A 15,594-nucleotide genomic window follows, 5' to 3' on the forward strand; every position below is an offset into this window, starting at 1 on the left:
TAGCTCTCTCTGTGCCCCTAAAAGTTCTGTAAAGTTAAGATGCTCTTGAGTAAATAATCCAGCTTTGTATTAGAGCCATGAAAGACATTAAGGACTGAAGAGTATACCTAGGGTTAAATCAAAGAATTACAACAGAACTCCTCAAAAATGAAGGCCAACTTTCAATCCTCACAATCTCTGGTGGAAATGACATGCTCTAGAACTTCTAGGGCCCTCTGGCCAGAAATCAAGTTTCTGGGAAAAGAGTTGTCACCACCTTCGGTCTCAAAAGTAATCATTACAGAGACATGAAAGATAGTATAGGGGTTAAGGCACCTGCCTTGCATATAATAGACCCGGATCTGCATGTTTCCCTAATCAATGCTGGAAGTGGTCCCAAAGCTCAGAGCCAGACCACCACTGTTCAGGGCCCCTAAACCACAATATTATTTTTCACAGAATATACAGTAATAAAGGAAAGATAACCAGATCAAATGAGAAGATATTTTAACTAAAAAACTAAAATATAACAATCATCATAAGAGATCTTAGTAATGGAGCAATCAGCCATAAACACTAAAATACTGTATTCAGTACTAGAGCAATAGCACTGCAGGCAAGGCACTGCTTTGCACTTGGTAAACCGGGTTCAATCCCCAGTACCATATAAAGTTCCCAGAGCAACACCAGAAATAATCCCTGAAAGCGAAGCCAAGAGTAAGCCCTAATCACGAGGTATGATCCCAAAACATTTTTAAAAATTTTAATTTTAATATGCTCGAGGATAATACAACATTCGGAATTGAGCAAGGAATTGGACTTATGTTTTTTCTTTGAAAAAAAGTATTTAGCCATCTATCACACTGGCATCCCAAGAACGAAGACAGTAACAGAAGTAGAATATGAGGAAACAGTTAAAAATTTCCAAAACTTAGGAAAGACAGCAAGGCAGACTCAAAAGCCTTATGAAGACTAGAACACAAATCAAGCTATAAAAACTGGGTGGGAGGGTTGGGGAAGAGTAAAATAATGAGAGCAATTATAAAACAATCTGTAATATTAAGAACTTACTGCTGGTTTCTGAGGTTTACAACGATAGGATAAAAGATACATCGAAGCTCTACTTAGAGGGAAGAATACTTATTTCTCTCAGATATACTTGCTACAAACAAAAAACTTTGGAGATAACTGTAAAATTGAAATGTAATCACCACTATGCCCAACATTTTTTTTTTTTTGGCCAGCTCAAGACGTACTTGTGGCTCTGTGCTCAGGAGTGCTACAGGGTGCTGGGGTCTAAATTTTGGCCAACGAAACATTTATGAAAGAACCAATCCCAAGCAGGGATGGGGGTGGGAAACTGAAACTACTGGTAGTGGGAAATATACATGGGTGAAGGGACAGGTGTTGGAACATTGTATGACTGAAACCCAATCATGAACAATTTTATAACTGTGTGTAACATTGTGATTTAATTAAAAACATAAGTAAGAAAGAAAAAGAAAGTTTCAATCCTACTTCCAAGAAAGGCCAATAAAAACTCCCTTGGATGAAGGCTTCTTCCTTCTCTTGGCTGGATGTCAGCAACATGGGAAAGGTGGGAAAAGCCAGCCTAAGGATGGCAGAATCTCTAAACCTGGAACTCTTAAGTGAGGATCATCTTCTACCACACCAATTTCGTACACATAAAAACAAATTTTCTCGTGGACTAATCCCTCGTAATCTGGGAAAGCCCCTATGTCAACAGCTAACCTTACCAAAACTGTGATCTATGTTTATAGCATTCTCAAGCGAATAATAAAGTACTTCAGGAAGAAACTGGTTACCAAGTTAGAGAAATTATGTAATTTCAAAGAACCCCCCATCTAAAATAAGGAAAAAAAAAAAGGTTACAACACAAGCCAAACTTAGAACTTGAGAATTTAAAAAAAGCAGGTTTTTAACACTAGTCAGCTCAGAATTATACTGAGCCTGACATGCGCTCCTTAGAGAAACATTTCCTAATGGACACCAGTTAGGTTTTAACTGCTAATGTAGTCAGAAAGGACTATTTTTTTTTCTGGGTCACACCCAGCGATGCACAAGGGTTAGTCCTGGCTCATGCTCTCAGGAATTACTCCAGGCGGTGCTCGGGGGACCATATGGCATGCTGGGAATCACACCTGGGTCAGCTGCGAGCAAGGCAAAATCCCTACCTGCTGTGCTATCGCTCCAGTCCCAGAAGGGGCTCTTAATCAAAAAGAATGATGCTCTTTGTTTCCCGTAATTCTATATGCTACAATGCAACACAGTTTGCTGAGAATGAAATATCATAAAACATATCCATTTTTGTCTATGGAATGGAAAATGGGCAATTAAACAAAACTTTCTTACTACTGTAAAAGGTTTCCCTCAGAAAATCGGCAGATTTCAAAACTAGGCTTTCACAAGGAAAAAAACAAAGGAGACATATATCTGAAACATATGTCCTAATGAACCTCAAGAAAAAGCTTAAATAACCACAGAAATAGAAAATCTTTTGCTAACTCAGACACACACAAGCATCTCAACTCACCATCTGAAGATGTTTTCCTCTTATTCATCTCTGCCCAGGCAGGCACTCCTCCCATAGCATGCTGGAATCTAAACAAAGATACAACTGTGATAATCACTGTATGGTTCATAGAGCTTGATACATTCAAAAATTTTTTGTTGGAGCACGTATAGGATCTCTTCTAAAGAAAAGATGTAAGCAAATGACCAGGTTAGCAATATACAACATTTTATTTTGTTGTATAACATTACACAACACAGCCTTTGAATAAATAGGCTGCAGTTCATCCTGGAGAAAGGTTTAGGAGATGCATTTTAGTTATTTTTAAGTGCTAGAATCTGGAAGATGCAAAGCGTCTTGTACATGTTTAATGCAGAAATATATATCAGCCTACCAACTTAAACTCACTGGCTATAAACAACTAGAAATATACAACTGGACCAAACACACAAAACCAGAAATTACACAACTGGCAAAACTGGACTGTAGATATTTCAAAGTGAGTTCTCCTACCATCACCTTATAAGGTCCTGGCACAAAGCCATAGGAAAAAGTCAGACTTGAAAAAGACCTTGAAAAGAAGGACAATACATACTAATGAAGAAAAAAAGCACTCCAGGGCTGGAAAGACAGTGTGCACTTTCCTGCAGGATGCCCAGATTCCATCACCAGAACTGCAGTACTGCCAGAAGCAACCCCCAACACTGAGGCTGGAATAACCCCAATACTCACAGGTAACCACATCCCTCCCCGTGAAAAAGGAAGCAGTTCTAGAAATCCACAGAAGTCCTAAACACTAAGTGGTACTCTCCAAGGACAAAACGCCATGAGGTCAAAAAAAAAAAAAAAGGTTAGGGACACACACACACACACACACACAGGATCCGTAAATTGCATCTTGCATTGCATTCTCTCTCTCTCTCCCGCTCCCCACGCCCTCACTCCCTCCCCCCATTTTCTCTCTCAGGACCTGTAAACTACATCATGCATTTTACACACACACACACACACACACACACACACACACACACACACACGACCTGTAAATTGCATGATACCAAAACTCAGACACTCATTCCAACCAGTCAGAAGAAGAATCTTTATTGAACTGCCTCAGAACATTCAGTAAATACCCAGTCATACCTTAGTAATGATACTAATTCAGTCTAGAGTATGCTTCTTAGAACAAAGTTTACAAATAAGTCTTTTCTCTTCTAGCAGTGATTTCAGAGCAACTGCTAGTTCGGTGCTCATAGGAGCAGCCGTTTGGTGCCAGGAACAGAACTCAGGCAACTCTAGGGGGCAAGCATGCTTTCACCCCTTTGAACTCACTCCTTGGCTCTACTAATTTGCTTAGGCAGGACAACAGTATCCTGAATATGAAGGAAAATGTCCTCAATCTTAGCTAATGCACAGTAAGAAATGGGAGTGCAGCATCACTGCGTCTCATCTTACTTTCAAACACATCAGGAAAACATCCCAACAGATAAAACAAGTAACAGATGTTTTTTAAAACTGTTTTACCAGTGCCAGGAACTGAACCAAGTGTCTCACATAAGCAAATCAAGCAACTGCCAAATCAAGAGAATAAATTTAATTCAACCCCAATACCAATTGTTTGTAGCTGCTATTTTTTATATTATAAAGTTAAGAAAATAAAACGGCTTACCATATGAAAGCGATCAAGCAAATTAGCTCTGATTTTATTTGGCTGATTGTATCATATGTTTTCCCTGAATTTTCTCTCTATTTATAATCCCTCTCCTTCAAAATTATTGAAATTATTATTTCTTCCAATAGCAATGTTCTTACTGTTTCAAATTGGAAATCTCACTACCCAAAGATTTGGTAAATCAAGATGAACTACTGATAATAAATACCTTTTGGTAAATGTATGAGAAAGGATACTTACTCTTCTTTAAGTCGCTTTTGAAGCTTTTCCTTTGAAAGTTTACTCTCACTGGAATTTTTCATCAGGTTTTTCCGAAACCTATTGTTCATCATCTCAACCCTAAAAACAAAAAAAGCATGCTTCAAACATAAATATATATATATATATTTTTTTTTTTAATTTATTTAGGCTCTGTGGGTCACAACCAGCAATGCTCAGGGGGTTACTCCGGGAGGTGCTCAGGTTTGGGACACGCTGCAGTATCACTCCGGCACCATATACGTAAATATCTTTTAAAAAATCAACAAATAGTTGCTGCCGCTAGTACTCTGAAGCATTTCACTGAGTACATTTAGGTCCTGATATTAAAGCGCGTAATAACCCACATGCATATTCTCCATTCCCCAACAACAGAAAGGAGGAGGAAAGCAGCTCACACTGAACCTGCTTCTGGGCTACTCCCAGTTCAGGCAATGCTAGATGCTTGGGGACCGACCCCATTGTGCCAGGAATCACACTAGTCAGGCTGAATGTCTGGAAAGTGACTTAATCCCTAGACTACCTCTCCAGCCAGAAACAGTTATCTAACTCTTCAGAAAGCTATTATTTCAAACTCAATACTATGAAAGTCAAACCTTAGAATATTATGATGAGGGGCTAGAGCAGCAGTATGGCGCATAAGGACCGCCTTGCATGCTGCCCACACAGGCTGGATCTCCACCACCACAAATGGTCCCTCAAGCACTGCCGGGAGTGATCCCTTAGCGCAGAGCCAAAGTAAGTCCTGAACAATGCCAGGTGTGCATCCCCCACCAAAAAAAAAAAAAAATACTATGATGAAAATCCAGGAGGAAACATTTCTCTGATGAATCTTACTGTTTTGTTTTTGAGGTCACACCCAGCGATGCTCAAGGGTTACTCCTGGCTCAGCACTCAGGGATCATTCCTAGCGTTGCTTGAGGGATCACATTGAATTCCAGGGATTGAACCCAGGTGGGCTGCATGCAAGGCTAACACCCTACCCTCTGTACTATCACTTGGGCCCCAAATTCATTTTTTAAGTGGGGAAAAATGCTAATAGCACAAAATATTCTCATTCACTACGGTACATATTACATATTCTACCTTTCTTAAGCCTATGCACAATTCCAGACATTGTCCTATTTCGTCTCAAAGAATTATATAAATTCATGTACTGCTATACAAATACTATTAATGGGACAGCACTGATAGTACAGTGTGCAGGGTGCTTGCCTTGCACACAAGTGACCCGGGAACAATATCCCTGGCACCTCATATGGACCCCAGAGCCCTGTCATGAGAGATCCCAGGGCTTGGAGCCAGTGGTGATAAGCCCTGAGCACTGCTAGTGTGTGGCCCCAAAACGAAAAGTAAAATACTGTTACATGTATTTTTTGGGGGGAGGGGTCACACTTAGCAATGCTCAGGGGTTACTCCTGGCAGTGCTCAGGATGCGGGGATCTAACCCAGATCAGCCTTGTGCAAGGCAAAAACCCTACCGGCTGTACCATCGCTCTAGTCCCTGTTACATGCATTTTATAAAGGGAAAAAGTACATTCTCTTGTCCATGGCCAGTTATGAGCTGACCAAATCAGGAGGCAAATTCAGGTCAGATATCAAACACAGTACTTTTTTTTTTTTTAAATAAAAGAGTATCTTTTTTTCTTTAGATTTCTTTTACTTTACAGAAGGCCCATTACTTCTTTTTTTTTTTGAACACAGTACTCTCTTAGTCTCTTTAAGTATGAGAAAAAAAGACAAGGAGTAGCACATCAACGTGCTAACAATGATTTTCTCCCTGCCGTTTATGAATGGCTTTTCCTTTGTATACTTCTCAATGTGTTTTTTTTTTTTTTTTACAAAATCATGTTTGTAAAAAGAACCTAAAAAAAAAAACTGCAATGGGGAGAGGGGGGCTGCTGGTCACACCCAGCAGAACTTACTCCTGGCTCTATGCTCAGGGATAGATTCTCGAAGACTTAGAGATCACTCCTAGGGTGCAAAGGATCAACTCTATGTAGGACTCGTGCAAGGTAACTGCCCTATATGCTAAACTATCACTCTGACCCCATATGAAATAATTTTTAAAGCAGAGGGACTCCAGGGGAAAAAAATTAAGGCAACTAACATTTCCTCGTCTTCATCTTCCTCATCCACCCAAACTGGCTTCTTCTGAGGTGGAAAATTATCTTTTGCTTCATTCTCCACTTCTGAGTCATCAGAGTCCTTCCGAACTTGAACCTAGAAAAAAAAAAAACATCTTCAAGCATAAAGGCGTTTATATTTTATAGTCACAAACATAACACACTGAATTTTAGCTTTTTTTTTAAGTCCACTATTGAAATAATGGATGGACCAGTCAGGAGCCAATGCTAGAAACAAAACGAGATTGGAGCATGAATGGGACCTTCTCTAACCACCTGCTTAAAGGTGCATATGGGGATAGCACAGCAGGTAGGGCATTTGCCTTGCATGCAGCCCACCCGGGTTCGATTCCCAGCATCCCATATGGTCCCCTGAGCACCGCCAGGACTAATTCCTGAATGCAAAGCCAGGAGTAACCCCTGAGCATTGCTGGGTGTGACACACACACACACACACACACACACAAAAGGTGCACATTCAAGGAAAAGAAAGTTAAAAACGCCCAAAGTTAAAGACCCAGCAAGGCATCAACAAGGGTTGATCACTTTATCTCACTGCTGTCTGGAGAAGCCTGTGTTCTCTCTTGAACCCATTTCCTCTGCCTCTCCTAAGCTACTTTCGTTCATTAAAAACCACCCGCGACACAAAGAAAAAGAAAAAAAAAAACTAAAAACCTGTGAAAAGAAAATGGGAAAAATTCCAGATCTACTCAAAGCACAGGACCAGAGGCAGACTAGCACAGAAGACAAAATGACCTGATTAAATGTCAAACATGATACCTCCGATTGTTAGGAAAACCCTTTTTCCCATTTCCCTGCGCCAGGGATGCTTCTTTCTAGCTTTGCGGCTACCCCTAAGTCCTCAGGGCTTAGTCCTGATTCCGTGCTCAGGACTCACTCCTGAGAGTGCTCAGGGAACCGAACTCTGGTGGGGGGGAGGGGTGCAGGGGCGTGCACCCTGCACCCTGCACCCTTCTCTCTCGGGCACTCCGTTCCGGACCGTCCCGAGCCAACTACAAACACAACACAGACCCAGACCCAGAGCCCGGGAGACGCACTCACGTGGGCTCGGGCTGCACCGACACACCACGGAACTCAGCAAACGACGTCCCCGCGCCCGGGACCGGCGTTTCCTCGGTGAGGTCCTGCCAAGGGCCCGGCGTGTGTGTGTGTGGGGGGGGGGGGGGGTGCCCGAAGGGGAAGGCGAGGCGCCTCCGTCCTCCTCCTCTCCTCCCGGTCCCCGCCGCGGGCGTGCTGCGCGAACGGCCACCCCCGCCCGGCCTCCGTTCTGAGCTCCAAGACGGGCGGGCCGGTCCCGTGGGCCGCTGCCCGCGGCTGCGTCTCCCTCCGGCAGTGCCCGGAGGGTGGGTCGCAGCCGAGGAGCGGGGCGGCGGGGGGCTTCGGGTGCGGGGGCGGGGGGGTAGTGGGACGCGGCAAAGAAAAACCAAACGGAATAGCCGGGAGGTTTGTCTCCTCGCACCCAGGACAGGGCAGTCCGGGACACGTCCCCCCGCCCCCCCGCGAGGACACCCAGCGGCGCGCCCCAGGGACCGGCTGCCGAGCGAGCTCCGAGCGTCACGGTCAGACCCCGGGCGAGCGCCGACGACGCCCCGGCCGCACCCGCCAGACCCGGAGGGGGAAAGTGGGGGAGCGAGTGGGGGAGCGAGCGGCAGGCGGCGCGGCGCAGCGCGCGGGGCTTCGGGAGACGGGCGGCCCCGGGGTCTCGGGCTCGCGGCCACCCAGCGCCCGCCCGCCCGCCCGCCCGCGCGCGCCGCAGGTCGCCCAGGCTCCGCCCCCGAGGCTCGCCGCCCCCCGCGCGCCCCGCCCGAGCGCCGCCGCCTCCCCTCACCCGCGGGGCCCGCAGCCGCCGCAGCAGCGCGTCCTCGTCGGCCTCCGCGTCGCCGAACACCAGCTCCTCCAGGCACCGCTCCACGTCCGGCTTGTCCTCCTCCAGCGTGAGGCGGTTCCGCTGCCGGAGCCGCTTCTCCTCCGCCACCGCCGCCGCGACGGCGACTACAGCGGTCGCGGCGCTCGGCCCGGCCGGGGCTTCCCGCGGGGATGAAGGAGCAGCCTTGCGGGGCGGCCCGCGCGGCCCCTCGCCGGCTCTCGGCTCCGGCCGCTTCCGGACCTTCCGCTCCGGCTTCGCGCCGGGCCCGCGACCCGCTTTCGTTCGGCTTCTCCGCTCGGGCGGCATCGCGCGGACTTGGAGGAGCGACGCGGGCGCTCACGTGGAGCCGCACGGCGCGTGTGCGGGGCCGCGGCGCCGCCGGCCGCCGCCGAGGCCCCGCCCCCGCCCCCTGGGACCGGAAGGAGCCTGCGCGGCCCGGCCGCACGTGACCAACCCCCGCGCCCGACGTCACGCCCACGCCCCTCGGGCCCCGCCTCCGGGGGCGTTCCTCCGGGACGACCGATCTTCCGGGTCCAGGGGGAAGCGGCGTGACTAGAGTGGGGCAAACCTTCACCCACGCGACTTGGCCGTTGCGGCTCGACGGCCCCGGAGCCCGCGGACGCCAGGAGCGGAGCGACGCGGCGATGGCCGGATGAGACGCCCCGCTCCGCCTGGTGGTTTTTCGGAACCAGCCGGCCCCGCGCGCGCCCCAGCTGCTGGGGCCCACCCCGTGGTCTTGGTACGGCCCTGCGAGTACGGCGCCTGTCGAGGGTCCCACGCTGGAGGGGGAGAAAGGAGGGTATGTGGGGAAGTGGGCCAATCGGGGCGCGGGTCACGGCGCAGGCGCGCTGGGGAGGGAGGGCTATGCTAATGTTGTTGATATCCTGGGGCCACCCGAGTTAAAGGGGGGAAATCCGGGGGCTGCTGCCGCCGCCGCCGGTCCGGGCCCTGCCGGGCCCCCCCCTTGGAGTCGCGCTCGTCCCGGGGAGAAGGCGCCTTGCCCCCGCCCGGGGAGGGGGCGCCGCGGGCCCGGGGAGCACGGACCACCCCTACCCATGAGGCCCTGATGGAAAACACAAAGGATCGGGTGAGAGCCGAGCGCGGCAGCCGCTTTGTGTGCCAGGTTGGGGTGGTGCTGGGGGGACGCCTGCCGCTCCCCGACCCCAGGACCCCCCTGCCGCTTCCTCCCCGGGCTCCCGGGCCTGCTTTGCCTCCACCCACCCCGTCCCACGCCCCCCTCCGCCTCCGGAGCAAACCCCCTCCCACGCCCCCGCCAGCCGTTGAGCAATTCAGGGGGTCCCCTCCCCCCCTCTGCTCTCCTCCTCCCCCCCCACCACCGACTCATCGGGGTTCTCTCTGCCCCCGCTCGGCTCGCGGGAAGGAACCTCGGAGAAGAAAGTTTCTCTCCGCGTCCGCTGCCCACCCCACCCCCACGGGTGGCCCCCTCGCACCTAGCCGCCCCCGGGGTGCCGGAGCCAGACGGCCCCCGAGCCCGGGTGGGGGGGTGCCGCGGGGGCAGCGGGCGGGGGGCGCGCTCGCAGAGCCGTTGCGTTGCGCGCGGCACGTGGAGGTGGCCCTCGGGGAAAGGGGGCGGGGTGGGCACGTGGGGGCGGCGGCGCCGGCGCCGGCTGGGAACTTGGGGCCCTGACGTTGCAGGGGCGCGGGAGGGAGGCCGTGGAGGTCACCCCCAGCCGCCGGCCCCGTCCTCGGCCGCCCCTGCCGAGGGGTAGGTCGCCCGGCCGCGGCTCCCGGCTGGCGCTTCTCGAATCCGCTCTCACATCCTCCTCGGCTCCCCCACCCACCTCTCCCCCCTCCCCCCTCCCCCGTCCCCCCCACTCGGTGGCCTACATTTGGGGTGTGCCAAGAAGGAAGGGCTGGGGAGAGGGAGGAGCCGCTGGAAACTTTAGCGGGGTCGCGCACCCCTCCCTTGTGCGGGGGGGGGGCGGCTGGGAAAGGACCGCGTGGGGAGGGGGCTTGCAGGGGTGGGGGTGTCCCTGCTCCAGTTGTTTGTTTCGGGGTGGGGGATTGTTTGTTGGTGCCCTGTGAAAGTTGAGCAGCATCTCTAAGACTTATCGCGTCCCGAGGCACATTTGCTTGTTGCCTCCATCCTCTCCCTGGGGATGCCTGATTGCCCCGTGGGGAGTGCTGGGAGCGTCCCCAGATTAGCAAGAGAGGGCTGATGGGAAGGGCCCCCCACAAACTCGCCCTTGTCTCTGCCTGGGGAGGCGGGGGAGGGTCTTCTCCGAGTTGTTTGCCCTCTCCGAGGCCCCTCTCCTTATTTTTCTCCTTGCAACTCTCCTACGAGGTTTGCAAGCATCCTTTCCTGGGGTTGCCCTCTAAATTGGCCCGAGTCCTCACCTATATACACCACCCGCTGACTCTAGTTCAGTGTCTGCTCCTGTTCTTTGAACGTTTTCCCAAGGCTCCCTTGTCGCCCGGTGAACACGCTGCCCCTGAAAGTAGGGTCACTGACACAAGAATTTAGGGGGCGCATGCTTTCCTCTTCGTGGTGTAAGTGTGAAGATTAACAGATACCCTTAAGATGTGGTCAATGTGGTCTAGAAGCTCGGAGACGCAAGCTCCACCTGAAACTCTCAGTCCCTTAGATAAGGTTAGGTAGAGCACCTGCTTCCCACCTTCTATGATTTAGAGACTTTGTGCCCGCTCCAGCGTTCTTAGGCTGTATTCTGCTGCCCCCCACCCCACCCCGTTTGTTTACCTCAGTGCCAAAAAGTGTTTAGAAAGAAAATAGCTGCCTTTTATTTTTTTCACCACCTCCTGTGAATAACAAGTAGCTTCTATTTATATAGAATCCCATACTCAAGTCTTCTGGGTGCCTTTTCAGTTATGGCCAAAATGATCTTCAGTAACTATTCATAAGCATCATATTGCCGTGTTTTTAAGCTGCAATTTTCATTTTAGATAAACTTTGATATCCACTATTCTAAGTATAGCCACTTTTCGCTTAAATTTGGAAATGAGTACAAGATAATGAAAAAAAATTAATTGGGCTGTCTTATTCTTCCTTTGGCATTTGAATAAATGTGCAGTTTCCAGTCATTTTCCTGCTTGCTTCAAATTTGAACTGCCATGACTGACTTTGCAGACATTTGCATTCTAAACATACTAGACAGGAACAACTGGTTTTTATTTTTAAAGAAGACACGGCTATATTTTTAATGACTGGTTTTGAGTTGGCCTGATTAGTGTCTAAACTGCTGTTCAGAAGCTCTTAGTCCCTTAATTACATTGGGAATTAAGCCATCTTAAATGTGTATAAAAGTCAAAAGAAAAATGAAACAATAGCTTAAAGTTAAATTGTAGTATTGTCATAAATACTAAACCACTGAATTACCAAACTCCAACAGTGCTCAGTGGCTTGAGTGACCACGTTCTAAAAATACACTAGTCTCTTCTGGTTGCTCCTTATTTTTCAATTTTTCATCTTGAAAATGTTCACAGTAGGAGACTCCCTCTTCACATACACAATTTTAAGATTAGCCAGTTAAAATGTATCATTAGCCACAGGGTCTCAAATATGAGAGATAGGGATGGTGTTTCTTGTTTTTGTTTTTTTAAGTACAGTAGAAAAGAAAGAACTTCCAATAGTTTCGACAAGCTACTCCTGATACCAGTGTCTTTTTTTCTCTCTTTATTTTGTTGCTACTGCTGTTGCTGTTTTGGGAATCTGCACAGGCCAACCTGAGGGCCTTGCTATGCCAGAGATCACACCCATGGCCTTGCACAGACATGTGTTCTGTCACCTGATCCACATCCCTGGTCCCATACCCCTGTGTTTTTAACTAAGATTAGTTACAGTTTGTATGGAGATTGTCAATTGGTCCAGGTTTTTTTGAATTTCAATATTGGGACAGACCAGGCAGTTTAAGGAGATCATGCAGTATGAGAGATTGAGTCCTCCTCCGGTTTGCAAAGCATGCATCCTAACCCATTGAGTTATCTCCACAGCCTGGTCTAGAGCTTTTAAAATAATCTTTCTGTAAACCTTCTGAGTGTTTTTCCCCTAGTTAGGATTTCTCTCCATTTTTCTGGAACCCCTAAGAAAGGATGGAAAGGAAGTTGACCCCATTTGAACTTACCCTAATTTGAGATAGGAAGAAGAAACGTTGGCAAAAGCTTAAGTCTTAGTTCTGCCATTAACTAACTATATGGCACTTGTTTGATAAGATCTTTCTCCTAATTTCTTTTTTGTTGTTATTGATGTCATCTTTTTCTTTTCCCACATTTCTCATCCTCAAAGCCAAGGGTTGAATTCTTTTTTCCAAAGAACTTTCTGCAATGATGGAAAGGTCCTGTATCCGTGCTGGCCACTAACCACTAGCCTTGCAAGGCCACTGCACTCTTAAAAAGGTAGCTAATATGGTGGAGGAGTCTAGTGTTTTACTTTATGTTTTGAGCTTTGTAAATTAGCCACCTGTCTGTCACGTTGAACGTGTTGAGATAGAAAATGGTTTTTTAAGCTTAGTCACTGAACTCACTTCTTAGGGCTCTTGGGAAATACAATCCTCTTTCCTGTAGGTTATGCAGCATGTCTGCCTGCATAGACTCTAGGGAATTTTTATGTTTTAAAAAATGGGTGCCCCAGAAAGCGTATTTTTATCAGAACAAATGGCTAGGGGGACACTGAGATTTCTGAACTCCCTTCGAGTTTTCACTTCAGCAACTTGGAATTCAGTATAGTAGAAGAGAGCTATGGACAAAGCTGGCAAACAGGCTAGACTTCTAGCTCTGCCACCTTCTGACATGTGATCTTAGGCAAGTTGCCTAATCCCTTGCAGCTTTATTTTCATCTAATATTGTACCAACCATCAGTTCTGCCTTCCCTCCTTTCAACAGTTTCTATAACCTATCAGATGTGGTGACTAGAATGTAGAAAATTCAAAGGACCCAAGAATGTAGCTCAGACATAGAGTGTTAGATACTTTGCATTTGTGGCTTGGATTTGCTCCTTGGGAACCCCAGAACGCCACAAAGTGAGCTGCTATGAACAATTATGAACATAATCTCCTTGGAACCCTTTTTCTCTTTTAATTTATCATTAAATTATCTAATATCTACCTACAGAACTGAATAGTTAATATTTTTTTCAGAGTATGCACAATTTTCACTAAGTGACTTTTGTAATTTCTTGTGTTTCCATCTATCTTTGCAATCTTGATGTAGGACATGGGTATCAGTGTTTTAATTTTTAACTTACCGTGATTTACGTGTCTGTTGATAATAGCATTTTGGGCATTTGGCAGGAATTTTGTTGTTTGGTTTAGGGGGCATATCTAGCAGTAAGTCCAGTGGTGCTCAGGACTTAGTCCTGGTTCTATGCTCAGGGATCACTCCAACAGTACTCGGGTGCCTGTGGTACAGGAATTGAACTTGGGTCATCTGTGTCAAGGCAAGTGCATTACCTGCTGGCTCTCTCTCCACCTAGTTTCCAGCATTCGGGGTATGGCTCAGCAGTAAAGCATCTACCTTCCACAAATGAGATTTTGAATTTAAACCCAGTACACGAGAGAAAGAATTTGCCAGTTTTCAAAACCCATCACCAGCATCCATGTCCCTCCAGTGACCCAAGTTTCTTTTTTTTTTTAATTTGGTGCTGTGCATGATGATGTATATATTGATAATATTCCAAAATGTCATTTTTTTTACTTTGAGATAATCAAAACTTTAGACAATTCCAGATTGTTTAGAATGCCAGAGACATAGTCCAGTACATGCTTGTTTTACTGTTTCATTAATATTTTGTAGCTATTCTCTCATTACATAGCTCTTGAACAACCAATGACATAAATATTTTTAAAGGTAGAGTCAACATTTTACAGTAGAGCTGGACCTTTATATTAGCTCTCCGTGACACTTGGTGACCTATTTGACTTATCTTCATTCTATTACCACAAATTCAACTGCTCAAACTGATTGACAGTATAGTCCCAGCATAGCTTGTATTCTCAAATTTGGTGTAGAATTGATACTGATAATGATCTTAAAGACCCTGTAGGCTACTTGTTTCTGACTTTATTTTGACATGATCATCTTATTTTTAATTAGCTTTTCAGGTTCATACTTAAGGATTCCTAGTTTTCTTCTGAAGAACAGAAAGCCCACTCATGTGAATTATTTTATTTTATCATACATCCTTCCTGTATGGTAAGTGGCATTTTCCTTATTTGGAAGAGAGGGACACTGAGAACACAGTAGTGGTTACATTCAGAATTATAAGTGATAGGACCAAAAGTTGATCCCAAAGAAGTAGAAAAAATAAGGAAAGGGGGGTTGAGAGGGTTTGGGGCATACCCAGCTATGGTAAGACTTACTCCTGATTCTGTGCTCAGGGATCATTCCTGGTGGTGCCGGGGGACCGTAGGTATTGAATAAGGGTCAGCCACATTCAAGGCAAGCATCTTACCCCTTGTACTATCACTCCGACTCCAGAAATAGAAACTTTTAGTATTTGTCGTAGATTGGAGACTGCTTCTAGGTCAGAGAGAGAGAATGCTTAATGTACTGGAGCACATGCCTTGCATGTAGGAGACCTGAGTTTTGTGCCCTTCGTGACCTGATGCTTGGTCCCCCAGCACTGAGCAACCCTAACTTTACATTAGCTAGAGTACTGTCCTAGCGTTCTCTTCAGTGTTTCATGTTCTCTAGTCAGTTATGCAGGTTACTGCCTTTTGTTTTTTTCTTGATTGAATCACTGGCTTGAATTTATTGTTTGTTTCACATTGAGTTTGTAGAAAACAAAAACCCAATAATCCCAAATATTTACATTACTCCTTTCTATATTCTTATAGAAAGAATAAAGACTTTTCTGTTTAGGCCAGTGAATTGCATCGCTGTGCCAGACTCTGCTTTCCATCCAGATGGAATAAGAAGAGATCAGTGAGAGGTAAAGAGCTCTTGAACTCCTACTGAGCCCGATCATCAGAGATAATCGATTTGGGGTTTTTGTTTGTGTTTAAGTTTTTGGCTTTGGGGCCATACAGCAGTTGCTCAAGGATTATTCCTGGGGGTTGCTTGTAGCAATGACCAGGGACCCTGCAGTGCTGGGGATCGAACATCCGACCCATTGAACTAGCTCTCCAGCCCAGAGTATTAAAATTTGTGAGCTCAGTGTCTCATG

At 47.3% G+C, this 15,594-nt stretch overlaps 2 protein-coding genes across 4 annotated transcripts in view; one reads left to right on the top strand and one right to left on the bottom strand.

Annotated features, from left to right (window-relative positions):
• Positions 1-8,877, bottom strand: part of LOC130035851 (U3 small nucleolar RNA-associated protein 18 homolog) — a 37,391-nt gene extending 28,514 nt beyond the window's left edge. Inside the window, exons 1-4 of the mRNA XM_056127771.1 lie at positions 8,418-8,877; positions 6,553-6,665; positions 4,425-4,523; positions 2,534-2,601 (exon numbers count right to left, since the gene is read on the bottom strand). Of these exons, the coding sequence (XP_055983746.1) occupies positions 2,534-2,601; positions 4,425-4,523; positions 6,553-6,665; positions 8,418-8,762 (625 nt within the window). The 5' untranslated portion in view covers positions 8,763-8,877. The remainder of the gene's footprint in view (positions 1-2,533; positions 2,602-4,424; positions 4,524-6,552; positions 6,666-8,417) is intronic.
• A 426-nt stretch (positions 8,878-9,303) lies between these two features.
• The window catches only part of MBTD1 (mbt domain containing 1), a 62,964-nt gene continuing 56,673 nt past the window's right edge, over positions 9,304-15,594 (top strand). For all 3 annotated transcript variants that reach the window (XR_008794264.1, XM_056127769.1, XM_056127770.1), the window contains exon 1: positions 9,304-9,543. Coding sequence is in view for 2 of the 3 variants with exons in the window: in XM_056127769.1 (XP_055983744.1) it covers positions 9,523-9,543 (21 nt within the window). In the remaining variant the exon portion in view is untranslated. The remainder of the gene's footprint in view (positions 9,544-15,594) is intronic.

The sequence above is a fragment of the Sorex fumeus genome, unplaced genomic scaffold, assembly GCF_029834395.1.
Source record: "Sorex fumeus unplaced genomic scaffold, SorFum_2.1 ptg000063l, whole genome shotgun sequence".
NCBI classification, from domain to species: domain Eukaryota; kingdom Metazoa; phylum Chordata; class Mammalia; order Eulipotyphla; family Soricidae; genus Sorex; species Sorex fumeus.